A 27,832-nucleotide genomic window follows, 5' to 3' on the forward strand; every position below is an offset into this window, starting at 1 on the left:
TGGAGTGATGGTCCAGTTCTTTATTTAGAAACCTGATTGTTCGAGAACATGAGTGGCGGGTCTGTGCCCTGCCCTTTTCACTGGATTGTTTCAGAGGTGGTGGGCAACTTCCTCCCATTTCCTCAGCAACCGAGGAAGGCGCCTCAGCAGCTGAGGAAGGCGCCTCAACTCAGAAGCAGACTGTGGGGAACAGTGTGGCAAGGAAAGGGAGCAGGAAATCCCGAGCTAATCCAAGAGCAGGGGGTAGGTGATTCCCAACAGCAGCAGGGGCAGGGGCCTGTCTCCCAGGGCCTGCTACAAAGCACACCCTTCTCACTCCCTTGCTCTGCTCTGCTCTGCTCTGAAGATCTCTAGGGAGGGAGGGAGGGAGCAGGGAACAAGTTAGGGGACATGACAGGGAGCCGGTGCAGGGACAAGCCTGGGAGGACAAAACTCACAGGTCTTGGGTGGTCTTCCAGGCAGCTCGCAGCAGTAGCAGCAGCGCTACCCCACAGCCTCTCCACACCCCTGGCTGGGGCCCCAAAAGTCCACAGCTCACCCTACTCCCAAGTTTTGCCTTCAGAGTCCCAGGGGGTGGGAGACGGATGGGGAGGCAACGAGGCCAGTCTAGGAAGACTCTGGACTCCTTGCAAACTGATGGCAGTAGCGGGCTCAGAAGTCAAACTCGTCCAGGTCTCCTGTGCCCTCCCCGCCTCCAGAGCCCCACACCCGGCGGTAATTGCTCTCCAGCTCTTTTTGTCGCTGCCGCTCCTTCTGTGCCTCTTCAGCTCCCTGCACCTGGTGAGGGGTGCAAGGGGTGAGCTGGAGTGCTGGCTGGTGAGCCCAGGGAAGCACTGAGCACTGGAGGACTCAGGAGCCAGCCGCGTGGAAAAGGAAGGGACGGGGCACACACACTTCATTCAGGGCTCTTGCCGAGGACCTCAGCAGCCAGGACCACCAGGCTCTCTTACAGATGAGGAAACCGAAGCCCAGAACCTGGCAAGGCTGGGATGTGGCCGCGTCACCCAACCATGCTCTCAACAACACAGCGCACTGGAGGGGGGCAGCCTGGAGATCCCAGACTTGGGGGTGGGAGCCTCTCACCAAGATATTGAAGAAAATCTCCTTAAGGTTTTTCGTGTCCTCATCTGTCAGCCACCGCGCATCCTCCTCGGTCCCTTCAGCCCCTGGTCGGACAATTTTGATCTCGATTTTTCCTGGACAGATGCGAGATGGGCAGTGAGAGGAAGCGGGGTGGGGGGTGGGAGCTTCAGTGCAGGTCTTCTGCCCCCCCAGGTCCCCAGCCGAGGTTCCAGTCCTCCTCGACCCAGCCCCTCCGCTTCCGGCAGCAAGCCCTTCCAACAGCTCTGAATCCAGCCCCGCCCCCAGGGCCCACCTTCGGCTGTGAGTCCCTCCCTCTCCAGCAGCTCTTTCACCAGCCCCTCGATTTGTTTCAGCTGCGGGTTTTCCCGTTTCATCTCGAGGACTGTCAGATCCTGATTGGGGCCTCCGTGACGGAGCTTGGTGACCCGGACCCGGACTCTGTGCTCAGGATCCTCCTCTTAGAGGGGGAGACACACAGGGAGACACAAAGCAGAGCAGTGACTCCAGGGTTAGGGGCTGCAGTGGTCACTTCTCCCTACGCCATCAATCGGCTTTGGAGTTATTCCACCTCAAACTCGTACACGAGTCAGAGCCCCAAATAAGTTAGTTCCCCCTACCCCGTTCCAGCCTATAAAGTTCCCCCCACCGACTGCAGCCTCCCTTCTCCCCTCTGGACCCAATAGTTCTGCCTATCACCTGCAGGAAAACAACTGTTTCCTGAAACAAAAATCAGGCTGCCTGGGCCTACAAAGAAGTTTTGTATTAAGAAGCAGGGGTACGCTCTCGCTCTCACTCTCACTCTCGGAGCACGCCCAGGAGTACGCCCAAACCTTTCTGCTGCCCCCCCCCTCCCCCGCAAGCGTTACTTTTGTCTTTCTCTCTTCTAAGCTCCAAGGGCCCTTTTTTGCTTCTGTAACTTGTTTTCTGAGCCTATGCAGCCCAGCTGGCTCCCTTCTACTGCCTCTGTAACTTTCTAAATAAACTTATTCTTATAATTTGAAAAAAAAACAAAAAGAAGCAGGTAGGAAAGCTGTGGTTTGGCACACCCCATGTTGGTGCTCAAAAGCCTCATCCATGTTTACAGAGAAAGTAGGTTGGAGGGTCCGACGTGTGAACATCCACTCGGAATTGTCTGACCTCCACACGCACAGAGCCCCATGGAAGGGACACGGGGGAGCTAGAAGAAGGTATGACTTCCAGTCTGTCCAGGCAATTGACTTCTGAGCAGCTGGCTGCCTGTTCACACTTTGCCAGCTGGGGCTGCTCCCGGGCATCCCGCACAGATGTGCAGTCTGCACTGCGCAGGCTCCCAGCCACTCAGTTAAGATCCACTGATTGCCCACTGTGTGCGGGTCAAAGTACTAAGCACTAGGCACACGGGAGCCAGTCAGAAAACAAGGCAGACGTGCTCCAGAAGCCACTTCCCAAAGGATGAATAGGAGGTAACCGGGCAAAGGGATGGAGGTGGTGAGAAGGCGAGAGTGAGCGCAGTGCTCCAGAGAGGGAAGCGGGCGTTCACCCTCAGAGGGGAAAGAACATGTGGCCCTCCTGCGCACACACGAGCTGAGTGGTAAAGCCACGGGATCCAGCTTCCCAGGTGACAGCTCTCACCTGCCGGTCTGAGGGAGGGGGGCGGCTTTCTGGGGACAACCCTCCTTCTCCTGTGCTTCTTCACCAGCTCTGGACTCTGCTTTTCCTCCAGCCTTTTGATGAGTTTGTTGAGAGTGGATGTCAGGGCCAGCATAGCTCGATCACGCTCCGACTCCTTCTTCAGCTCATCTGGGTCCAGCTCCTTCTCTGTCTGGAATGCCCAAGGCAGGGGTGGAAAGTCAAGGTGCAATGAAGGTCAGTGGTCCATGCTCTACAGGAGAGTCATGTCTAAGGCTCATTCTTCTCTGATTCCCCTTTCCCCACCGTCTCCCCTTTTAATTAAATAAACAACTACCATTTCGGAGAGCCCTGTCCCAGGCCCCATGCTGTGCTAGGTGCTGACCTTTGTTCTCTGTCAGCCCCTCGGCCTGCCTCGCCCACGGGGCAGACCCTGCAGAAGCAACCGGAGGGGAGAGCTGTGCTCACCTCTTGGATGATGTTCTCCAGCTCTCGCTCCATGCCAGCCTTCACCTCTGAACGCAGCCGCTCCCGGTCTGATGGGAGCAGTATCCCTTCCAATTCCTTCTCAAATTCTCCCAGTAACTGCCTTTCATCCTCATCTTCATCTTCATCCTCATCGTCCTCTTCTTCTTCCACCTCCTGCTGATGTTCCGTGTCACCCTTTGCCTTCACCTCTGGTTCGCTTGGAGGGGCTTCTGCAGCACCATCTGCGGACTGCTCTTGGCCTGCATTTGGCTTCCCCTGGGTGGGTGGGGATCCAAAGAAAAACAGGAGATGGTTGGGGTTTCAGCAGAGGCACATGGTGGAGGGTGGACAAAGGCAGAGTGGCTGGGATGTGGCAGGGGGGCACCCAAGAAGAGTAAAGGCAGGCAGGCAGTGCCATGGGGCCCAGCTCAGGCCCAGGTCGGGGTGATTCTCCAAAGGCTTGCAGCGGGCAGGTGGGTTCTACCCCTCCACTGAGCAGGGCCCGTACCTTTTTCGTTCCACCTTTCAGCTCCTCTATCAATCGAATCAAGTCTGCAGGACTCCGAATGACTTTGACCTGCACATTGCTCTGAAAATCTGAGATGGAAAAACAGGAATAAGCCCATTGTGTCCTAAATTCTACTTTGACTCTCTGAGGACAGGAGTTGAGGAGACCGAGGAAGGACACGGTCCTTGTCCCCAGGAGCTATCTTCTGGTCAGAGAGGTGGGGCCACCAGAGCCCTTCAGAAAGCACTGGGCTGAGGTGGACTCGGGTGACAGAGAGAAGGGTGCTTACAAGCTGCTAAGGCCCCTGCTCTTTGACGCACTGCTGAGGCCCTTCGGGCAATCACCCCAGATTTTAGGGCTCTGGAAGAGATGCTAGGGCCAGGTGCTCCTCTCCCTGGATCCTGTTCTCCACTTACTGTCTACTCAGTTACAGACATTCTGCTGTGAACTACAGATTCTCCTCATTTATTCTCACAGCAACCCTCTAACGCAGGGGTGATAGCCCACATGTTATGGGTGAGGACACTGAGTTTGTTAAGTGAAATCACCCAAGACTACAAAGTCAGCAAGTAGAGGAGCCACTGTGTCTGCTGCCTCTGTTGAAGAGAATTGTCTACAAAGAGTACTAACTCCTATAAAAATGAATTCCCTGCTAGCCTGCCCACCCAGCTTCCCTCCTCATGTTTCTCTCTACCCCCAGCCCCACCCGTCCAGAAATACCCTCAAGCAGGAAAGGAGACATGGAGGGTTCACTCACCATCGGGAGAGCCTGGAGCTGGATCTGCTGGCTCGAGGTTTGGTTCCTGCTCCTGATGAGAAGAAGGCAGAGTCAAGCATGCAAGCTTGGTTATGCCGACCACATTCTTAAGGCACTGGTGCTGGGTACGTCCTCGCATCCCGAGACAGATGCGGGCCATCTCACAATGATCTCAGCTTGAGTGGCCTCTGTCCCAACGTCCAGGTCAGCCTCATCAGAGAAGTAGCTAGGAGGCTGCTCTCACCTCAGCCCGTGCCTCTTCCCTTCCTTGGACCTGGTCCTCTGGCTCATGAATCATCTTCCAGAAATCTGGTTCCTTACTGTCGTCCTTGGCTGGGCTTGCAGCTGGAACGCAGAGAACAGGGAGGAATCAGAAAGGAGGGGAGCAATGGAAGGGAACCAATAGAATGAGGACATTCCCCCCCTCTATTACCAAGGCAAAGAGCCCATAGTACTTTTTTGGTTTTATTTTATGACTTTTAAAAGATTTTATTTACTTATTACTAGAGAGAGGAGAAGGTAGGGAGAGAGGGAGAGAAACATCAATGTGTGCCTACTCCGACCTGGGGACCTGGCCCGCAACCCAGGCATATGCCCTGGCTGGGAACCGAACCAGTGACCTTTTGTTTACAGGATGACAGCCAACCAACTGAGTCACATCTGTCAGGGTGGGCCCACAGTACTTTTTTACCCCACACCCTAAAGCCAGCCCAGGACGATACGACTGGAGAAAGGAAGAAATGGAGACGAGTTTCATGCAACAGGTGAAGCAAGGCCCTACCTGCTCTCTTTGTGGGCGCCACCCCAGGGGCGGTCTCACTCCACACCGGAGGGTCCAGGTCGTGCAGCTCCTCTATCATTTTATCTTCGTACTGCTTTGAGTCTACAGAGAAACAGCACGCAAGCAGGACAGGGACACATGCCTCCGGGCTCTTCAATACTCTTGTCTGTCTTCTATTTGTTCCCTCCCCATGTTTCTCCTTCCTCTCCTTGCTCTTTTAATCACTCACCAGCTTGCCTCTGAAGGTAGGCCAGGTACTCCTCAGGCTGCAGGGCAGGGTGACAGAGAATGGCCTGCGGAGCAGCGCTGGGTGGGGGCCGGAGGAGAGGGTGGGGGCAGAGCCGAGGAGTCCGAACGGTCAGCACATAGGAGCAGGATAAGGGCTCGTCCACACGGTCAATGTAGTCCCCAGAAATGCCAGCACCCTCATCACAGAGGAACTGCCCAGGCAGAGAAGGCAAATGAACAGTAGTTACCACCAATAATTACATTTAGTTCTCAGGGATTAGTACCCAGAGTTGCTACAATATATTACCTCAAATGTCCAGTTTTCAACAAAAAGTTATGAGCTGCGCAAAGAAAGAGGTAAGCGGGACCCTTACATGGGAAACAAGCAGGCAGCAGGGAATGCCCGTGCAAGGGCACAGATGTCGGATCTCACAGAAGAACACTTTAAGGTAATCCTTGTAGAAAATGTTCAGAGAACTAAGAATTTAAATCATACAATGAATGTTCTCTGACCACAGTGAAATATTAGGAATCAGTGATATAGCCCTGATCAGTGTGGCCCAGTGGGTTGTGCATTGTCCTGCAAGGCTAAAGGTCATCGGTTTGGTTTTGGGTCAGGGCACTTGCCTGGGTTGCGAGTTCAGTCTCCTGACAGGGTGCGTACAAGAGGCAAACAATGGATGTTTCTCTCCCTCTCTTTCTCCTGCCCTTCCCCTCTCTCTAAAAATAAATCATCTTTTTAAAAAAAGTATCTAATTTTAAAAAAAGAAAAGAAACTAAAAACAATAAGCAAACTAAACCCAAAGCAAGCAGAGGGGAGGAAATAATAGAGATCAGAACAGAAATAAATCAAATAGAAAATAGAGAAACAATAGAAAAAAATCAATAAAACTAAAAGTTGATAGTTTATTTTATTTAAAGATTTTATTTATTTATTTTTAGAACAGGGGAAGGAAGGGAGAGAGGGAGAGAAACATCAATGTGTGGTTGCCTCTCGCACGCCCCCACTGGGGACCTGGCCTGCAACCCAGGCATGTGCCCTGACTGGGAATCAAACCAGCAACCCTTTGGTTTGCAGGCTACCACTCAATCCACTGAGCCACACCAGCCAGGGCTAAAAGTTGATATTTTGAAAGATCCACAAAAGTGACAAAACTTTAGCTAGACTTACCAAGAAAAAAAGAGAAGACTCGAATTAGTACAGTTGTGAATGAAAGGGAAAATTACTCCCAATCTTACAGAAATAAAGAGGATTGTAAAGGAACACTATGAATGCCTATACAAAGAAAAATTAGATAACTTATACAAAATGGACAAATTTCTAGGAAGACACAAACTATCAAAACTGACTCAAGAAAAAGCAAGCAAAATATAACCAGAGACATTGAAATTAAGAACAATCTGACAATAACAAAGGGGGAGGGTGGAAGCAAGGGAGGGAGGTGGGTTTGGCAAAAAAAAAAAAAAAAGAAGAAGAAGAAGAAAAAGACAATGTGAATAGACCTATAACAAGTAAAGAGATTGAATTAGTAATCAAAAAACTATCTACATAGAAAAGCCTGGGCCAGATGGGTCTACTGGTAAAGTCTACCAAATATTTAAAAAGTAATAAATAGCAATGCTTCTCAAAATCTTCCAAAACAAAGAGCAGGGAACACTTCCAAACTCATTTTATAAGGCTAGTGTAATGCTGATACCAAATCCAGACAAAGATATCACAAGAAAAGGAAGCCACGGGCTAAAATCTCTTATAAATATAGACTCTCCAAATCCTCAAATAACACCAGTTAACTGAATTCAGCAACACGTAAAAAGGGTTACATACCATGACCAAGTCATATTTACTCCAGATGTACAGAGTTAGGATAACATTAAAAAATACCAATTAATGTGATTAAAACACCCTATCAATAGAATAGAGGACAAAAACCACATGATCATTTCATTGGACACAGAAAAAGCATTTGACAAAATCCAACACCTCTTCATGATCAAAACAACAAACTAGGAATAGAGGGGAACCTCATTAACCTGATTAAAGGCATATACAGAAAATCCACGGCTAACATCATACTTCGCGGTGAACAACTGCACAGCACCAGCCCCCCCCTCCCCAGGAGGAAGATAAGGATGTCTGCTCCTGCCGCTTGTATTCAGCGCTGTGCTGGAGGTTATGGCCAGGGCAACTAGACAATAAAATGAAATGCAAGGCAACTAGATTGGGAAAAGTAAGGCTATCTTTATTTACAGATGACCTGATCTTATATACAGGAAATCCTAAGGAATCCACTATAAAAAAAACTATTAGAACTAATAATAAATGAGTTCCTTAAGGTTGCAGGATACAGGAATCAATTGTATTTCTACATATCTGCAATGAACAATCCAAAAATAAAATTAAGAAAATAATTCCATTTGTAATAGCATCAAAAAGAATAAAATAATTTGGAATAAATGTAGCAAAATTAAGTATAAAACTTAAGTTCTGAAAACTACAAAATACTCCTGAAAGAAATTAAGGACTTAAATAAATGGAAAGACATCCAAGTTCATAAATCACAAGGCTTAATATTGTTAAGATGGCAATACTCCCCAAACTGATCTTCAGATTCAACACACTCTCCATCAAAATTCCAGTTGCCTTGTTTGCAGAAGTTAACAAACTGATTATAAAATTCATATGAAAATTCAAGAGACTCCAAACAGCCAAAACAATCTTGAAAAAGGAGAACAGCCCTGGCTGCTGTGGCTCAGTGGATTGAGTGCCAGACTGTGAACCAAAGGGTCGCTGGTTCTACTTAGTCTAGGGGCATGCGAGAGGCAACCACACATTGATGTTTCTCTCCCTCTCTTTCTCCCTCCTTCCCTTCTCTAAAAATAAATAAAATATTGGAAAAAAAAAGAAAAGAAAAAGGAGAACAAAATTGGAAACTCACACTTTCAGATTTCAAACTTGCTACAAAGCTACAATAATCAGGATAGAATGGTACTGACATAAATATAGATATAAAGACCAATAAATCAGAGTTGAAAGTCCAGAAATTAACCTTCACTTTTATCGTCATTTGATTTGCAACAACATTACCAAGATAATTCAATGAGAATAGTCTGTTTTCAACAACAATGCTAGACCAACTTGATACCTACATTCAAAAGAATGAGGTTGGACTCTTACCTGATACAGTATACAAAAATTAACTCCAAATGGATCAAAGACTTAAATGTAAAATTACGAAACTCTTAGACAGAAACATAGGTATAAGTTTTCAAGGCCTCAGATGAGGCAATGGTTTAATTGGATATGATATCAAAAGTATGAATAACAAAATAAAAATAGATAAATTGGAATTAATCAAAATTAAAAGCTTTTGTGCTGCAAAGAACATCATCAAGAATGTAAAATGACAACCCAGAGTATGGGAGGAAATATTTGCAAATCACATATCTGATAAGGGACTTGTATCCAGAATATAAAGAAATTTTATATCTTGATAATAAAAAGGCAAATAATAAAATTTTAAAACAGGCAACAGACCTGAATAGACACTTCTCCAAAGATAAATTGCTAATAAGCACATAAAAAGATGCTCCACACCATTAGGCATCAGAGAAACACAAATCAAAACCACAATGAGATGCCTCTTCACATTCACTAGGAAGACTATAGTCAAAAAGTAAAAACAAGTGTTAATGAAGATATGGGGAAATTAAAACCCTAATGCACTACTGGTGCAATTGTAAGATGGTGCTACTGCTTTGGGAAATCAGTATGGGAAAAAAGTATGGCAGTTCCTCAAAAAGTTAAACATAGAATTACCATATGATCTAGCAATTCAATTCCCTGGCATATACCAAGAGAAATGCAAACATATGTCCATACAAAAACTTGTTCACAAATGTTAAAGGAAGCATTGTTAATAATAGCCAAAAAGTACAAACAACCCAAATGTTCAGCAACTAAGGAATGGGTAAATAGAACATGGAATATTATGTATTTGGCAAAAAAAAGTGTAATGAAGTAGTGGCACATGCTACACATGAATGATCTTTGAAAACATGGTAAGTGGAAGAAGCCAGACATAAAAGGTCACACATTGAATGATTCCGTTTATGTGAAATGTTTAGAACAAGCAAATCTACAGAGACAGAAAGATAAGAGGTCGTCCAGAGTGGAGGGTGAGTGTCCAGCGGGTGTGGAGTGGAGAGTGACTGCTACAGGGCAGGGGATTTCTTTTAGGGTGATGACAATGTTCTAACACTGATTGTGGTGGTGGTTTGTAATTCACTCTGTAAATATACTAAAAAATCACTGAATTGTATGCAGAATTGTACGGTATATAACTTATATCTTGATAAAACTGTTATTTAAAAAATAAATAAAAGAGCCCTGGCTGGTGCAGCTCAGTGCATTGAGTGCTGGCCTGCGAACCAAAGGGTCACCGGTTTGATTCCCAGTCAGGGCACATGCCTGGGTTGTGGGCTGGGTCGGTCCCCAATGCGGGGTGCATGAGAGGCAACCACACACTGATGTTTCTCTCCCACTCTTTCTCCCTCCCCCTCTCTAAACATAAATACATAAAACCTTTTTAAAAAAGAAATCGTAATTAGACATAAACCCAAATACAAATATAACAAATGGTTAAATTTAAAAAAATACAACTATATGCTGTTTAGAGAACACATTTAAAACATAGGAACGTAGAAAGGATAAAAGTTAAAGTATCAAAAAATATAGTAAACAAATAGTGAAAGCTGTTATAGCTACATTATTATCATACAGGAGTCTTTGAGTAAATAAGTTACTAAGATAAAGAAGGTCAGTTCATAATGTGCATAAGTTAAATTTATGAGGAAGATAATTGAAATGGCATATAATTCTTTAACTTCCTCATTGTCTGTATTTCCTTGGTAGAACAGGAATTTTTGCCATTTTTTCCACACATACAAATCTCAACAAATTTAAAAGGACTCAAAATAAATGATACAACCATAAAAATTCTATATAAGTTATATTAGATAATCAGGCAACTTGTAAGTATTGAATATATGATGACAATAAGGAATTACTGTTAATTTTTTTTTTAGATTTTATTTATTTATTTTCAGAGAGGGAAGGGAGGGAGAAAGAGAGAGAGAGAGAGAGAGAGAGAGAAACATCAATGTGCGGTTGCTGGGGGTCATGGCCTGCAACCCAGGCATGTACCCTGACTGGGAATCGAACCTGCGACACTTTGGTTCACAGCCCGAGCTCAATCCACTGAGCTATGCCAGCCAGGGCACTATTAATTTTTTAGTACAGTTACATTTTTAAAAGAACTCTAATCTTTTAGGGGTAAATACAGAAATATTTATGGATGAAATGATATAATATCTGTACTTTGCTTCCAAATAATGTGGGAGTGAAGGAGGCAGTGGAGGGAGGTGGGCAAGGGTGTATCTGAAATGAGCCTAGCCACATTTGTTGAAGCTGGATGATACATGGGAGGTTACAGTACAATTATCTCTGAGTTTGTATATTTTTAATTTTCCATAATAAAAATATTTTAAGATATTCTTTAAATATAAATAACCTGCACCACAAAATTATACTTTTAAGATACATGTATTTATATATGTATATATGTATAATGTAATAATCTTTTGTGATAACAAAAAATTGGGGAGGAAATGTTAATAAGTACAGAAATGGTGATAAAATGATGAAAAATTCACAAAATGGAATATTATGCAGATATAAAAACAAAGAACAAAGCTCTGGATGTACTGCCATTGAAAGATGTCTAAGAATTATTGTCAAGATATATAAAAACAAGGGGAGAAGGTGTGTCTAATATCCTGCACGTTGTGTGTAAAAGAGAGGGAAAGGAAATGAGGATCTCTAGTTACACAAACTTTGCCTGTAAGCATACAAAGAAAGGCTGGGATGACACGCTGAACTAAGAGCAGGGTCCCCTGGGGGCAGGGCTCTACGGGACCTAAGCAGATAGAAGGTAAGTTTGGGACGGGGAATCCCACTGTACACCTTTTTATATTCTGTGGGTTTTGAATCATGGGAAGGTATTATACATTTACAAATTAGGTAAAGAAGTTTATAATAACCATAAACAATTGTGAAAAATATATAAAATAGTACTTGGAAAGATATTTATATTAAACATAATCAGAGACATTGAAATAAAGAACAAACTGACGGTAAACAGAGTGGGGAGAGAGGGGGTAATGCGGGAAAGAAGGTGAAGGGTCATCAAGGAACATGTATAAAGGACCCACAGACAAAACCAAACAGGGTAGGATTGAGGATGGGAGGTGGTGGTGGGTGGGGCAGGGGGAAGTGGTGGCAGGGAAATGAAGACAACTGTACTTGAACAACAATTTTTTTTTAAGCTGAATTTCTTTTTTTTTTAAAGATTTTATTTATTTATTTTTAGAGAGGGAAGGGAGGGAGAAAGAGAGAGAGACAGAAACATCAATGTGTGGTTGCTGGGGGCCATGGCCTGCAACCCAGGCATGTACCCTGACTGGGAATCGAACCTGCGGCACTAACAACAATTTTTTAAAAATCCAAAAGACAAGAGGAAAAGCTGGAAATGAATGAGCTAATAAGCATTTATTTCCAGAAGTTAAAAAAAGAAGAGCAAAGTAAACCCCCTGAAAAGTAGAAGGAAGGATAATAAAGACTGAATGGAAATGAATAAAATAGAAAGCAAATAGGATAGACAAGCTTGACAGAGCCAAAAATTGGTTCTTTGAAAGGCTAATAAAACTGACTTATGCCCTGGCTCATGTGGCTCACTGGCTGACTGCCAGCCTGCAGAGTTGTCTGTTCGATTCCCAGTCAGGGCTCACGCCTGGATTGCAGGCCAGGTCCCCAGTAGGGGGTGCATGAGAGGCAACCATATATCGATGTTTCTCTCCCTCTCTTTCTCCCTCCCTCCCCCCTCTCTAAAAATTAATAAACAAAATCTTTAAAAAAGAAGGAAGGAAGGAAGGAAGGAAGGAAGGAAGGAAGGAAGGAAGGAAGGAAGGAAGGAAGGAAGGAAGGAGAACTAACCTCTGGTGAGACTGACCAGTGACAAAAGAGTGAGGCAAAAACAGCCAATATGGAATGAAAAGAGGGACCTAATTATAGATGCTACAGAAATTTAAAAGATAATAGGATATCGTGAACAACTTCATAACAGTAAATCTGAAAACTCAGATGAGCTAGACAAATTCCTAAAAAACTAACACAATATAACTTACTTAAACTAACCCAATTAGAAATAAACTAACCCAATTGAAGATTCCTAAAACCACTAAAGAAATAAATCAGTAGTTTAAAATCTTAACGCAAAGAAAACCTAGACCAAGATGATGTTAAAGATGAATTCTGGCAAATATTCAAGGAATAAAAAATTACAATTCACACACTTTCCAGAGTGCAGAAAAAGTGAGAATATTTTTTAGCTTCTTTTTTGAAGCTAGCAAAACCTTGTTACCAGTACTAGTAGGAAAAACTACAGCTCAGTATCTCTCAGGAGATATGCAGGCATACCTCGTTGTAGTGCACGTCACTTCATTGCGTGTCACAGACACTGTGTGTTTTACAAATTGAAGGTAAGACCCATCAGCAAAAACATCATGACTAGCTGAAGGCTCAGATGATGGGTGGATTATTTTAGTAACACAGTATGTGTATTGTTTTCTTAGACATAATTGTGTTGCATACTTAGACTACAACGGCGATTTTCAACCTTTTTCAGCTCATGGCACACTTAAGCTAATTACTGAAATTCTGTGGTGTACCAAAAAACATATTTTTTGCCGATATGATAAAACAAATAGGTATAATTTTGATTCATTCACAACAAACGGCTATTGTTATGTTTCAGCAGTTGTCATTTTTTTACTTGACAATCTAAGGGAAAAGAGGACAGTGCCCCTGACTCAATAGTCAGGTACTGCAAGTTTTAGAAGTTCTTGCATCAGACCAGTGTGCGTTTTGCAGCACACTGGTTGAAAACTGCTGGACTATAGTGCAGTGTAAACATAACTTCTATAAGCACTGGGAAACCAAAAATTCGTGTGGCTCATTTTGTTGTGATACTCACTTTATTGTGGTGCTCTGGAACGGAACCTGCGTTATTTCTGAGGTATGCCTATATACAAGAGTCTTTTGAAAAAGTGCAAACTGAATCCAGTAAGATACATTTAAAAGCAATGGTCAAGAATAATACCTATGACCAAACTGGCTGCATCTTAGGAAGGCAAAATTGGCTTAACATAAATCATTTCATTTCAAGTAAAGGTTTGGCTTAATATTAGGATATCAATTAAGTACATTAGTTTAAATCAGTTTCATATTAATAAATACTAGAGAAAATGATCAATCATTAGGAATCAGTGAAATGCAAATCACAGTGAGATACTGTTACATACTCAATAAATTAGTAAACATTTAAAAGTCTGAAATTCTCAAATACTGACCATGATATGGAGTGATGGGACCTCATACACTGTAATAAGAATGTATTAAATGAGAACAAAAACTGGAAAATACTCTGTATTGCTAAATAAAGTGGCACATGGACTCACTCACCTTCATACCCTCTTTACCCAGCAATTGTGTTCCCACATGGAATTCTCTCTAATGAAATTCCTGTATATTATATTAGAAGGCACTTAAAAGAGTGTTGTTCACAGCCCCCATGAATGCACTGCAGTTATAGCCATCAACATGGATGAATCTCAGCATGGATGAAACAGAGTACTGAGCAAAAGAAACAAGTCCCAGAAGACTTCTGTGTATGTACCCTGGATGTTTTCATACAGTATGATGCCATTTGTATAAACTTCAGAAAAAGGCTAAATCAAATGGGATGCATAAACAAATGGTGAAACGCTAAAGAAAAGCAAAGGAATTATCCTCATAAAGTCAAGACAGCAATTCTCTCTGTGGGAAAGGGTGAGAGGGGATGGGGCATACAGGGGCACATAGTTGGTTTTTAAATAATATTTATATATTTATTTATTTTTAGAGACAAAGGGAGGGAGGGAGAAAGAGAAAAAGAGAAACATCAATGTGCAGTTGTCCCTCATGTGCCCCCTACCCCCAAACTGGGGACCTGGCCTGCATCACACGCATGTGCCCTGACTGGGAATCAAACTGGCAACCTTTTGGTTCATAGGCTGGCACTCAATCTACTGAGACACACCAGCTAGGCAGGGTTGCTCTGAAGGTGCTGTCAATGTTCTCCCATAACCTGAAGTGATTAGATAGGTATTTCCTTTATTATTCCTTAAACCATGCAGTTATGATTCATACAGTTTTATGTATTGTAATATATTTCACAATAATTTTTGTAGCTGTGAACAGAAAAATAATGGTCACAACATTAAGGTATAAGAGGACCAATTCACCATGAAGACATCACAATTCTGAATTCACATGCACCTAACCATCTCAAAATATATAAAGAAAAAAATTAACAGAACTGCCAAATCCACCATTATAGTGAAACCATTATAGTGAAAATTTTAATACACCCCTTTGGAAATTGATTGGGCAACTAAACAAAAATGAGTCAAAAGTTTGAAACAAACTAAGTAATTAGAGAAAACCAAGTAATTAGAGAAAACACATGCTTTCAAGCACACCCAGACCAAGTAATTAGAGAAAACACATGCTTTCATGCACACCCAGACCCTTTTTTAAAGTTCGCCACTATGGAAGTTTCAACAGGCCCTGCCTGGTGTGGCTCAGTGGGTTGGGCACTGTCACAAGAAACCAAAAGGTCCCTGGTCCGATTCCTGGTCAGGGTACAAGCTTGCATTGCGGGCCAGGTTCCCTGCTGGGGGGCATGCAAGAGGCAAAGGATGGATGCTTCTCTCACACTGATGTTTCTCTCCCTCTTTCTCTGTCCCTTCCCCCCAAAATAAATTACAAATCTTTAAAAAATGTTTCAATAATCACCAAGAGAATCTCACCAAGAGAATCACTGACATAAAATTAGAAATCAATAGCAATCATATAAAAACAAGAGAAATGCAATACATTTATTTAGAAACATAATAAGCATAATTCTAAATAAGTTCTGAAGCAAAGTACAAATTACAGTGAAAACAGAAACACCACATATCAAAACCTGAGGGATGCGGCCAACATGGTCCTCAGAATGAAGTGGATGACTAGGAGACGAGAATGTGAGGCAGCAGCCCACACCAGAAGTAAGAAGAATAGGTGTAACTCCTATGGAGACAAAGGGATAGTCTGGCTATTATACAAAGAGCTCTTACAAACTGAGAAGAAAAAAGATCAACAACCCATTTGGAATATGAGCAAAGAATTTAGATGGTTGAAAGAAAAGAGGAAAAAGACAAATAGCTCTTAAATAAGACTACTTACCTCTTCCTAAGAGAAATGCAGTTAAAATCATACTAGGAAATCATTCTCTATCTGATGTTTATCTGATGATTACCCAAAATCCAAAAGTGTAAAAATACACTGGGTTGGCATAGCTGTAGGGAATCGGGCATTCTCATACAGGGCTGTGTAATTAATGGTACATAGAAAAATGACACAAGTCTACTCCCTGGAATTTAATCTCTATAAGTATACTCTATAGGTTTATGGCTGCAGCACTTCTGTGTTAATAAAAAAATTAAAACAACCTAAATGTCCATCAACAGGGAACTATTTAGACAAATGGTGGAACAGGTTTATAAGAGAATAATAGCAAATATTTAAAAAAAAATGAGGAGGTGCCCTAACTCAATTGGTTAGAGCATTGTCCCCATGTGCCAAGGTTGTGGTTCAATCCCTGGTCAGAGAACATACAAGAAGCAACCAATGAGTGCATAATTAGGAAGGACAACAAAATGGTGTTTTTCTTTCTCTCCCTTTCTCAAAAAGAAAAAAGAAAAAAGAACGAGGAGGCTTTTAATATATTGATTTGGAAAGTACTCAAAGATATATGCTTGATATATATATGCATTAAAAAATGTAAGTGCATAGCCCTGGCTGGTGTGACTCAGTGGATTGAGCACTGGCCTGTGAACCAAGGGGTCGCAGGTTTGATTCCCATTCAGGGCACATGCCTGGGTTACAGGCCAGGTCCCCAGTGAGGGGAGGTACACACAAGAGGCAACCACACATTGATGTCTCTCTCTCTCACTTTCTCCTTTCTTTCCTCTCTGTCTAATAATAACTAAATAAAATCTTTAAAAATATATGAGTGTATAAAAAGAAGCTAACAATGATTACCTTTCTTAAGGGCATGGGAACAGGTTAATGAAGGGAAAGGCGTGTTAAGATTTTTCTCTGCACACTTTTTTAAAGCATTTCTCTATTTGAGCTATGAAAATGTAGTAACTATTCAAAAAACTAAGTGTAGAACTTTTAAATGTGAAAAAACTCAAGAAATTGGGAGGAAAACAATAAACAGAAAGAAAGGAGGAGGAAGGAAACAATAAACACAAAATAATGAAGACATTAATGAAATAGTAAACAGACAATAGAGAGGATGAACAAAGTCAAAAGATGGCTCTTGGAGTAACAGACAAATCACTAGCAAGACAGATCAAAAACAAAGAGAAAAGGCAGTCAATATTAGGAATTAATAGGAGGATCTATCTTCAAAAACAAATTATGAAAAAGTAAGAAAAACTATACTTTTGTGGCTAATACATTTGAAAATGTAGATGACAAAATGATAGCCTATGAAATTATAATTTATTAATGTTTCATATATAGTAAACCTAAAAAAATCTTACAGTCATTTTAAGCATGACACCAAAGACATAAGACAATAAAATAAAAAAACAGATAAATTAGACTTCATGATAATTCAAAACTTTTGTGCATAAAGAACACAATCAAGAGAATGAAAAAGCAACCCACAGAATGGGGGAAAATATTTGCAAATCATGTATCTGATAACAGACTAATATCCAGAATGTATAAAGAACTCTTATAACTCAATAACAATGAAAAACAAATATCCCCATCCAAAAATGAGCAAAGGATTTGAGTAGACATTTCTCCACAGGAGATATACAAATGGCCGATGAACACATGAAAAGACGCTCAGCATCATTAGTCATTAGGGAAATGCAAACCAAAACTACAGTAAGATACCATTTTCATAAAAATGAAAGAAAATAACAAGCATTGGAGGAGGTGTGCAGAAGTTGGCATCTTTGTGCATTGTTACTGGAAATGTAAAATAGTGCAGGTACTGTGGAAAAGTTTGGCAATTCCTCAAAAAGCTAACCAGAGAATTACCATGAGGTATACTCCACTCTTAGGAACATACCCAAAAGAATAGAAAACAAGGACTGAAACAGGTACTTGTACACGATTGTTCATTGCAGCATTATTCACAATTGCCAAAAGGTGGAAACAACAGAGTATCTATTTATTCATCAGTAGATTAAAAGGTAAATAAAATTTGGTATATGAGGTCTGTCCAGAAAAAGTCCAACTATTGTTAATATAACAAGAACAGTTTGCATGGCATGGATGTAACCTGGCTGCCAAGGAGAGTGGACTCATGTGTGAACAATGATGACTGCACTGTACTAGTCAGTGGAGGTGGTAGACACCATTGAGTGAGAATGTGTACTGTGTGGCTGTCGCATTCAAAATGACTTAGCAAGTAGAGTAATAAATCTGCATCAGATTTTGCATTAAGCTTGAACATTCCTCCACATAAACTAGTCACATGATTCAGAAGGCTTTAGCTATAGGCAATTGCTGCCTGGCAGCTTCATCACAACGACACACCAGCTCATTCGTCACATCTCACGCAGAGTTTTTTTGGTGAAACATCAAATCTCCCAGGTGACTCAGCTCCCCTACAGCCCAAATATGGGCTGAGATTTCTGGCTTTTCCCAAAACTAAAATCAACTTTGAAAGGGAAGAGCTTTCAGACCATCAGTGAGATTCAAGAAAATATAACAAGGCAGCTAATGGCAATTGGGAGAACTGTGTGAGGTCCCAGGGTGACTACTTTGAAGGGAACTGAGGTGTCATTGTCCTATGTACAATGTTTCTTGTATGTTCTTCAATAATTGTCTCTATTTTTAACAGTACATGGCTGGATGCTTTCTGGATGGGCCTATATATGCACAATGGAATATTACTAAATATTCCATGAAAGGAATATGCCATAAAAAGGAATAAAAGTCTGATATATGTTACAACATGGACAAACTTTGAAAACATTATACTAAGTGAAATAAGCCAAACACAAAAGGACTAACATTGTATGATTTCCCCTTACGTGAGGCCTCTAGAACAGGCAAATTCATAGAGACAGAAAGTAAAACAGGCCCTAAGAGGAAAATGGGAAGTTACTGATTAATAAGGATGGAGTGTCTATTTGGGATGACGAAAAATTCTGGAAATAGTGGTAATGATTATATAACATCGTTAATGCACTTAATACCACTGAATTGTACACATAAGAATTGTTAAAATGGTAACTTTTATGTTATGTATATTTTACCATAACTTAAAAAAAAATAATAATAAAAACAAATGAAGAATGCCTATATAGAAAAAAAACAGACATTGGAAAAATGGGCAGTGCACCCAACTCACCAATAAAACACACACTCCCTGTAGCCCAGTGATTCTACTTCTAAATATTTCCCCGGAGGAGCTGTTATACATTCACAATGAGACCTACATTGCAAGACTGTGTGTGAGAGCAGTAGACTGAAACCCAACTATTTCTCAATAGAGGAATGGTTAAATAGATGAGGAAACAACGCAGTCATTACAGTAGCTGAATTAGTTATCTCTGCGTTCTGGCACAGAATGGCAAAAACGCTGGTTAGTGAAAAAGCAAGTTCCTAACACTGATGTATAGTTTTACAACAGAAAACAATATATATTGTCCATGATATGTGTATCAGTAATACAAGTGAAAAGCAAGGAGGGAGATGGTTGTGGTTGTTGGTGCAGAGGAGGGAGAGGGAAGAAATGAGAGGCTGGGCTTTAACTATACCATTAGTGTTTTATTCCTTTATTTAAAAAAACTAGAGATCTGAAGCAAATGTGGTGAAATGTTAACATCTGTTTAACTTGGCAGTGGGTTTATGGTCTCTGTGACATTTTCTCTATGTTTGAAATGTTTCATAATTAAAAATTAAAAAGGAAAAAAACCTAGATCTCTCTGAAATTTTATATAATGTAAGAACTGAGATAGGGATCCAAATTTATTTAATTCCAGATGACTAGCCAATTGTTCCCAAACCCCACGAAAACGGTAGTTTTCCCAAACACTACGTGCACTGTTCCTACCAAGACATCAGGAAGCTGGCACTTCACCAGCCTGCCCTGGAGCAAGGGATTTACTCAGTAACACAAGCAAGGAGCTTGAGTGGTCTGTCAGGGTATGAAAACTAAAAAGAAGAAGCAACCAGGCAGGAATGCCCCCAACTTTGTGTCACTAAAACCTCTAGACTCCCCAGGAAATATACCACCACTTCATTCTAGTTACCACCCAAGAGCCCCCCTCCTCAGAGTAACTGCTTCCCTGTGTTCTGCATACCAGCCCGGCCCACATCTCTTCTTCTTTCTCGGATACCTCAACCTCCACCTTCTACTCGGTCCACCCAACAGCATTTAAATATGCTCCTATCTTGACTGCAAATTGGTACAGCCACTATGGAAAACTGCATGGAGATTCCTCAAAAAATAAAAACAGAATGATCTGAAGACCCACCAGTTCCACTTCTGGGTATATATCCAAATAAGTCCAAAACACTAATTCATCACATCTCATGCAGAGTTTTTTGGTGAAATATCAAATCACCCAGGTGCAAAAAGATATATACACTCCTATGTTCATTGCTACATTATTTACAACAGCCAGGACACAGGAGAAACCTAAGTGTCCATGGGCAGATGAATGCACGAAGAAGATGTGGTACATATATATAATGGACTATTACTCAGCCATAAAAAAGAACGAAACCTCACCATCTGCGACAACATGGATGAACCTAGAGGGTATTGTGCTAAGTGAACCAGGTCAAAGGCAAATGCCACTTAAATGTGGAATCTAAAATGAACAAAAAAGAAACAGATTCAGAGACACAGAGGAGCAAATCTGATGGTGGCCAGATGGGAGGGGGTCTGGAGGGACAGGTGAAAAGGTGACGGGATTAAGAAGTACAAATTGGCAGGTGGCAGCCATCTGCTCCTCAACACCATGGCTGCCCTAGACGCCTCATTAAACCAAGATTGTCAAAAAGAGGACCAAGAAGTTCATCTGGCACCAGTCAGACTGATATGTCAAAATTAAGTGTAACCAAGGGAAACCCAGAGGCATAGACTATAGGGTATGCAGGAGAGTCGGGGCCGGGTCCTGAGGCCTAACATGGGACATGGGAGCAACAAGAAAACAGAGCACGTGCTGCCCAGTGGCTTTTGGAAGCTCCTGGTCCACAAAGTCAAGGAGCTTGAAGTGCTGCTGATGTGCAAGGAATCTCACTGTGCTGAGACTGCTCATGGCATCTCCTCAGAGAGCCGCAAAGCCACTGTGGACAGAGTGGCCCAGGTGGCCGTCAGAGTAGCCAATCCCAATGCCAGGCTGCACAGCAAAGAAAATGAATAGACAGATTGCGTGCACATTGTATTTGTGTTAATAAAACCATAAAATTCTGCCAAAAAAAAAGTACAAATTGACAGTTACAAAATAGTCACGGGAATGTAAAGTACAGCACAGAGAATACAGTCAGTAATACTGTCATAACTGTGCATAGTGTTAGGTGGGTACTAGACTTATCAGGGATCACTTTGTGAGTTAAAAAATGTCTAACCACTATGCTGTAAAAACTAAAAATTAAAAAGAAAAAAATACATGCCCCCATCTTGAAAAACAAAACAACAAAATAAGCACCCTCCCCACAGCTGCTCCCACTAGCGCCCACCTTTCCCTCTCCTTCGCATCCAGACTCCCCCATGTTCCTCAACACCTCATGTTCGCCACCCCACTGCAACTGCTCCAGCAAGATCACCAACAGCCTCTGTTATTAAGTCCAACCAAAGGACTGGTCGGGGTGATAAGGAGTAGAGGACTTAGGAATTTTCATCTGGTTTTCATGCCTACCATCTGAATTGTTTTGTTTCTATGTGCATGCTTTGCTTTTATTAAAATAATTAACTCCCATGACCATGCACGGTTTTTAATTCCCCTTTTCCTGGAAGGTTCAGATGCAGCCAACATCCTGGACCAGTCTCTGCTTGAGATCTTTCCTTTCTGGGTTCCATGTCACCATAGTCTCCTCTCCAACCCATTCTTCTCAGCAAAGCCCCCTTCTGCACCCTGCTTTCAATGACAGTTCACTCAAAAGATACGTCCCACTTTCCTCCTATATACTGCTTCTTTGGCGGGATATTCTATCCACACCATGACTCCGATAGGAACCAAGGTGCTGATGACTCCCAGCCCTCCAGGTTCAATTCGGATCACTCTCCCGAGTTCCAGACCCACAGATCCAATAGCCTCCCCAGGTTTCTCTACTCAGATGCCTGCAGGCACTCAAATCATCCTGTTCAAAACCAAAACCGTTTTCCTTCACCAACTACTCCTTTTCCCACCATATCTATCTCAGTAACAGAATCACCATCTATCCAATTGGTCTTCATCCCCGGCCACCTTGTGTTCTCACCTGCATTACAGCAACTGCCTCCTAACCTGTTTCCCAATCATTTTCTACACCCCAGCCAGAGTGAGCCTTCAAAAAAAAAAACTGAGTATGGCATTATTCTGCTTAACATACTTCATTGGCTCGCCCTGTTTCCCAGACTGTCCAAACTCTTCAACATACCTAGAGTTTCTTGACCTGTGACTCGTCAACACCAAACAAATGCCCAGCTCCCCTCACACAACCTCCCAAAGCCCAATCCCTCAATTCTCTCCAGTCACCATGAACAGCTCTCAAGTCCTGGGATAGGCCATCTTCTCACCTCCCCATCCTTTAATCACCAATCCGAAGGTCACTTTCTTCCAGAGGCTACTCCTTTACCTACACTCAGTTCCTTCATGTTGTGCCCCCTGTGATGTGTACTTAACCCCCAGAATATTTATACTGCTTGTTGTTGCTGCTTATTTAATGTCTACCTCCCGAGGGCAGGACTTGGTCTCTCAGTCATCATTTTAGCCCTAGTTCCTATTACAGTGTTTGCACAAGGCATTATGTTCAATAGATATGAGGACAGTGCAGTCTTCACACCCAGTTCTTGGCATACTGAAGCTACAAAGAAATAAGGAAATAATGAGAATACAGTGAAGTGCTACAATGGATTCTATATGTGGATGTCCATGAGCTGCTATGGTCTGAATGCTTGTGTCCCCCCAAATCTCTATGTTGAAATCCTGATGCCCAATGTGATATTAGGCATCAGTATAGGAGGTGGAGCCTTGGATGGGGTGGTGATTAGGTCATGAGAACAGAGCCCTCATGAATGCGATTAGTGCTCTTATAGGAGTCCCCACAGAATCCACTAACCCCTCCTACCATGTGAAGATACAAGCAGTCTGTGACTTGGAAGAAGACCCTCACCTGACCACACTAGCACTCTGATCTCCAACTTCCAGCTTCCAGAACTGTGAAATAAATTTCTATTGTCCGTAAGCTGCCTGGTCTGCAGTATTTTGTTACAGCGGCCTGAACAGACTGAGGCATGGACACATGTGATGTGGATGCATGTACATGAAGTGCTGAAGGAGCACAACTAACTTTCTGCGTTAGCCAAGAAAGGACACATAAAATAGGTGACATTTGAATTGGCTTATTCCTTTCATTCAATGAGTAATTTCTGGGCACCTACTTGGTGCTAGGCACTGTTTCATACACAAAGATACATCAGAATAAAGATGGACATTGTCCTTACCTCCCTGGAGCTTATTCTAGTGGGGCTGATAGACAGAAAGAGAGATTAAATTCAAACAAAGAAGATGATTTCAGGAAATGATTCGTGCTTTGAAGAGTAAAACGCTGAAGGAGTTTACCAGGAGGGGGACAGATGGGTGAGCACGTGTGTGCAGGTGTGTCCGTGTGTCTACATAAGGTGTCCCTGTGGAAGTATCACAGGGTATAAAATCTGAATGAGAGGATGAAGGCAGGTATTCAAATACCTGTGGGGAGATAGCTCTAGGTGGAGGGAATAATGAGATCCACTGGTTCAAGGACAGAAAAAAGGCCAGTGGGACGGAAGTACAATGAGTATTTTTATCTCCGGGCCAGGCCTCATCCCTGGACTCCAGAATATCAGAGCCAACTACCGAATGGATATCACCACTGGGATGTCCAATAGGCATCTTGGCCTTCGTGTGCATAAACCAACCTAGTTTGCTCCTCCAAACCCACTCCTCCCCACGTTACTCAGCGACAATTCCATTCTTCCAGTTGCTGCAGCTACAAACTCTGGAGTCATACTTGACTCCACCCCACATCCAATCTATCAACAAATCTTATTGGCTCTTCCTTCAAAATACATTCAGAATCCGACTGCTTTCCACCAACTTCACTGCTACCACATTGGTCTGGGTGGAAACATTTGGAATTTACCCTTTAAATAAGGAAGAATCATCAAAGGTTTTCCAGTCTGGGCAGAGGAGTGACATACACTTATAGCACTGTGTTCAGTCCAGCTCACAGCAGTTCACAAGAGCCAACTGGGAAATTTTCAGGAATGTTGCAAGACAGATGGCATTATGATGGTAGCATGAATTTAGCCATGGTAGGGATACTTACACAGTGGGTATGGCAAGCATTATAAATCAGGGTTCAGCTCTTTACCCCCTTTACTCTACACCCTGGTAACGTGGCTATTCAACATTTACCAGCACACAATTGCACGTGCAAATCTGTATTACAGAAAGATAATTCTTGTACAATGTGGGTCTCTACAGGTGTGTTAATGAATATGCATCAGGATCCCCTAAGGGACTTTTCCTACCATACATCTGCCTGCCTGCCTAAACTCGCTGAGGACCACTAGATCTGGAACACTTGTTTGGAGGCTGTTGGCAGTAATGTAAGTGAGTGAGGAAGGTGCAAAGCACAGGAAAGAAGAGGGGAGTTGTGAGAGAAATCTAGGATAGAATGAAAGGGCTTCAGAATTTACTCTGAGAGAACTCAACTCCTTTCCTTCATATCATTCCTCCATTTGTAATCACAGGCTCATTTCTGTGATTCTTTTGCTAACATCTGTCTGCCTCTCTAGACTATGCATTCCATGAGGGCAAGGGCTGCATGTGTGCCCACCGCTATATCCCCAGAGCAGAGCCCAATAGCTGCACCGGCAAACCTCAATGAAGAGCACAAACCCTCACATGAAGGAGGACAGAGAAGGAAAAAGAACCGTCAATGATGACACTCAGGGTTTGGAGGGGATCTGGGAAATGTTGATTAGAAGTGTTTCTGAATCTGCAGGCAATTACACAGAGCTGGTAGCTGGAAATATGAGTCTTAAACTCAGTGTTTAGGGCCCAGAGAGACCATCTTGACTGTAAAACGCAGCCTTGCCCTCCTCCATTAGAATCTGAATTGTCACTGAGGAAGTATCAACTTCCCTCTTTCAAGACTCACCCGAACTTCAGCCTCTCGGGGCCTCCCATTGAGGTCACACTTGGACCCGTTGCCATAGGTCTGGCTATGGTAGCGTTTCAGGCGATGCTGCTTGGAGGCCTGGGTGGGGGGGGGGCATCGGGCAGGAGAGATGGGGCATGAGAAAGAGAGCAAGGAGGAAGAATGGCCACCAGGTCCCAAGAAAGATGTAGCTAACCCTGACCCTCCCCTTCTTGTCAGGACTCCTAGTCTGCAGTCAGCAACCCTTTCTCTCCCAGCCCCACACTCCTGCCACCTTGGCTGTTTCATCATCCCAGTCGAAGGCCGATTGGTAGTAGCCAAGATAGAGCACTTCACCTTTGATCTCTGAATCTGCAAGAGAAACCATAGTGAATCACAGTTATTCCCTTTTAAGAGGACTAGGAGGGTAGGGGTCAGGGGAGGCAGGTCACTTCTATGACAGGTTGCTAAGGGCTTAGGAAAAATGCAGGCATGAGTCACCTTCCATGTGGTACTGCTGGATGTGGCGTCCATAACAGAATTCATACGTCCACCAGTCCTTGGTCTGACAATTAAAAGAAAATCATGAGGATGGAAGTACAGATGCCTCTTCTTAGAACTAGAATCTCTCCTGGCTCTAAGACACATAACCTCTCCTCTACTTCTCATATCCCTCTGCTTCCACACTTAATCCGCCAGATTCTCAGACAGGAGAGAGGGCTGTTTTACTCTGTGACTCAGAGAGACACCTCTAAAGTCTGTTTTCCACCAGTGGGCTTTCTATGCCTCCTTTTTCAAAGATTTTTTAAATTCTTTTTTGCTCCCCATAAAGGTAAGAATCATGGTATTCTTGAAGCATTCAGACCAGGCAGACATAAAATATAAACTGAATTCCTACATCATTTCATGTGCTATTCTAGTCACTGGGGACACAGCTTTGAACAAGAGAAACTCTCTCACTTCACGGACTTACAGTGTACTGCTGGGACTCAGACCAAAAATAAATAAACGGATGATTCAGTTAATGAGATGACTTCAGATGATGAAAACAAAGTAGGATACTGGGGCGGAGTGACAGGGACAGCAGGTAGCTTTACTAGAAAGACTTCTCAAGGGGAGTCTCCCTCTTACCCTGCACTGACCCTCTTTAGTTACCTCAATCTTGGCTTAACCCTAATTCTGAAATCTATTCTAACCCTCCTCTACATTTACCAAAGCATCACCAGTGGTTGCAAGATTCTTTGCTTCTTTCCTGTCCCTACAACGTGTCTACTCCTCCAATGGTCTTAACTCTGACAGGTCCTCCCCATCCCACCTTACTCACTGACACCCTGGTTTTCAGACAGACTGCTAGTTACCAAGCCCTCATCTCACCCACCCCAGTTCCCTTCACCTTCAGCAGACAAGGAGCATCTTTCATTGGGCTCAGGAGCTCAGGGATCCCAGGCCCCTGGTAAGCAGGTGTCTCTTCCTCCCTTTCACGCTGAAAGTGAATGGCTCCAGCTGGCAGGCGACATTCATAACGTTGCTTGTACTTAGAGGAGACAATCACCACGTCGGAAGCTTGGCTCTGGGAAAGAAGGGAGGGAGAGTCAGGGGACAGGGAGACAAAGAGAGGCTGGGTCAGGAAGAACAATGAGATCCCTCTTTGGATCCTGGGGCAAAGCCCAGTCAAGACAGAATGAGCCACAAGTCCTCCAGCTGTGTTTGGCACTATCACTTCTCTACCAGGCCGAAGTCTGAGGGTGTCTGAATCAGGAACTAGGACTGAAGCTGACAGCAGGAAGCCCCGCCCTCCCATTTCTCGGGGCCCCAAGGGAATAATGGGTCTCAGTCTGCGACCTTCAGGGAACATCGTAAAACCCCTACCTATTCTTTCCGATTCTCCTTAGGCTACCGCCACCGACTCCACAGCTGCCCTTCTTCTACTTTTCTCCTTCGCCTGGCCCAGGACCCTCGCCCGATCTACGCCTCCTCACCTGCCCTCCCATAACAGGCAATGGAAGGATCTCGATCCCATAACGCATCTCACTCAACTCCTCCAGATTCAGGCTCCCGACTCCGCCAGTCAGAGCTGCAGGTAACAGGAGCCCCAAAAACAGCAGCCCTAACAGGCTTGACAGCAGCTGTTCTGCCGCCATCTTTCGTTTCCCTCCTTATCCAGAACTCCTTCCGCCCTAAACCTGGCAGCGGCCTCACCACGTCTATTACCACCCCAAAGTTTCATTGGTTAGATGTTCTGTCCCTCTCCTGTACCCTGGTCTCATTTGTAAACGTGGTCCCAAAGCCCACTGGGAGGTGGATCATGATGAGTACCAAAACCACTCGCTTAGTGTAATTAGTCCTAAACGGCAACCAATCATCGATGAGATCAGACTACCTCCCACCCTCTCCTAGTTCCAGGGAGGCGCGGTCTGTGCCCTGGGCCTTTTTAAGCAGTTTTATTCTGTCCTGACACAGCTGTCACCTACATCTCTTCTTACGACTTTTTTAGTCGTTTCTTACATCGTATCTGGGCGCTGCCATGCGGGGTATTGACGCCAATGGGTGGGTGGGTGGGTGGGGGCACGCAATACCTCTGAAAAATACTGCTTGTTGACAAACAATTACAGAAAAGCATTTCTCTTTTCATGTATGCATACAATTTTAGAGTAATCTGGTAATTGTGTCAAAATATTTCTACACGATTCTGTGTATAATATGTTGTCCTCTTGTGATAAAAGTATAAATAAGCAACAGGACTTCCATTAAAGACTGGGGGGAGGGGGATGATTGCACAAATTATCCTCCAGGCCATATAAAAACAAAGAGAGGGAAAGGCCACAACTGCAG

General features: G+C 43.2%; 1 protein-coding gene across 2 annotated transcripts; it reads right to left on the reverse strand.

The window, feature by feature from the left end:
• Positions 1–27,175, reverse strand: OS9 (OS9 endoplasmic reticulum lectin). 2 transcript variants are annotated; one of them, XM_045829794.1, is made up of 15 exons: positions 26,980–27,174; positions 26,394–26,570; positions 25,502–25,565; positions 25,296–25,372; positions 25,022–25,120; positions 5,435–5,645; positions 5,206–5,307; positions 4,669–4,769; positions 4,425–4,476; positions 3,668–3,756; positions 3,160–3,435; positions 2,695–2,884; positions 1,376–1,540; positions 1,084–1,196; positions 1–777 (listed from the first exon to the last, which is right to left on the reverse strand). In XM_045829794.1, exons 1-15 carry the CDS (start codon positions 27,139–27,141, stop codon positions 652–654), a joined length of 2,004 nt encoding a protein of 667 aa, XP_045685750.1. In that variant the 5' UTR covers positions 27,142–27,174; the 3' UTR covers positions 1–651. The 2 variants fall into 2 exon arrangements, with proteins under 2 accessions (XP_045685750.1, XP_045685751.1); XM_045829795.1 differs by lacking the exon at positions 1,376–1,540 and having other exon boundaries at positions 26,980–27,175.
• Positions 27,176–27,832: the final 657 nt, after the last annotated feature.

The sequence above is a fragment of the Phyllostomus hastatus genome, unplaced genomic scaffold (genome assembly GCF_019186645.2).
Source record: "Phyllostomus hastatus isolate PE091 unplaced genomic scaffold, TTU_PhHast_1.1 phas_scaffold_93, whole genome shotgun sequence".
NCBI classification, from domain to species: domain Eukaryota; kingdom Metazoa; phylum Chordata; class Mammalia; order Chiroptera; family Phyllostomidae; genus Phyllostomus; species Phyllostomus hastatus.